At 73.4% G+C, this 496-nt stretch overlaps 1 protein-coding gene across 1 annotated transcript in view; it reads right to left on the minus strand.

Annotated features, from left to right (window-relative positions):
- Positions 1-411, minus strand: part of DBN1 (drebrin 1) — a 6,117-nt gene extending 5,706 nt beyond the window's left edge. Inside the window, 1 exon segment of the mRNA XM_025191770.1 lies at positions 197-411. Coding sequence (XP_025047555.1) covers positions 197-411 — 215 coding nt within the window.
- Positions 412-496: the final 85 nt, after the last annotated feature.

Here is a 496-nt window from a genome sequence, read left to right on the forward strand (position 1 = left end):
AGGGCCAGTGCCAGGGCCAGGGCCAGGGCCAGGGCCAGGGCCAGGGGCTTTGAGGCCTGTCAGGGGTCCAGGGGCCCTGCCCTCACCCCCCACCCGGCCCAGGCTTGCAGCCCTGGCAGATACTCCCCGCAGAGCCTGGCCCTGGGGACCCACGAGTTGCGGTGGAGAGGCAGAGCAGAGCAGGGCAGGGCTGGGCGCGGGGGTCTCACCTCCAGATGCTGCCAGCTTCAGCTCATCAGAGTCGTCCTCATATGTGTAGAGCGCCCTGTGGGGAGCAGCGCGTGAGCGGCCCCAACGCAGCCCCAGCCTGAGGCTGGGAATGGGGTCCCCAGGGCTGGGACAGCTCTTGCGGCCGCCGGCCTGGCCGGCAGCGCGCTCCCCGGGCAGACCCATGCCCCCCCGCACCGGCATCGCTGCCGCTGCTCTGGCATGAGCAGATGCGCCTCCCTCCCCCCGCCCAGCCGGCCTGTCTCCGCCGCACCGATCCGGCCCCCCC

Source organism: Alligator sinensis, unplaced genomic scaffold (assembly GCF_000455745.1).
Source record: "Alligator sinensis unplaced genomic scaffold, ASM45574v1 scaffold1170_1, whole genome shotgun sequence".
NCBI classification, from domain to species: domain Eukaryota; kingdom Metazoa; phylum Chordata; order Crocodylia; family Alligatoridae; genus Alligator; species Alligator sinensis.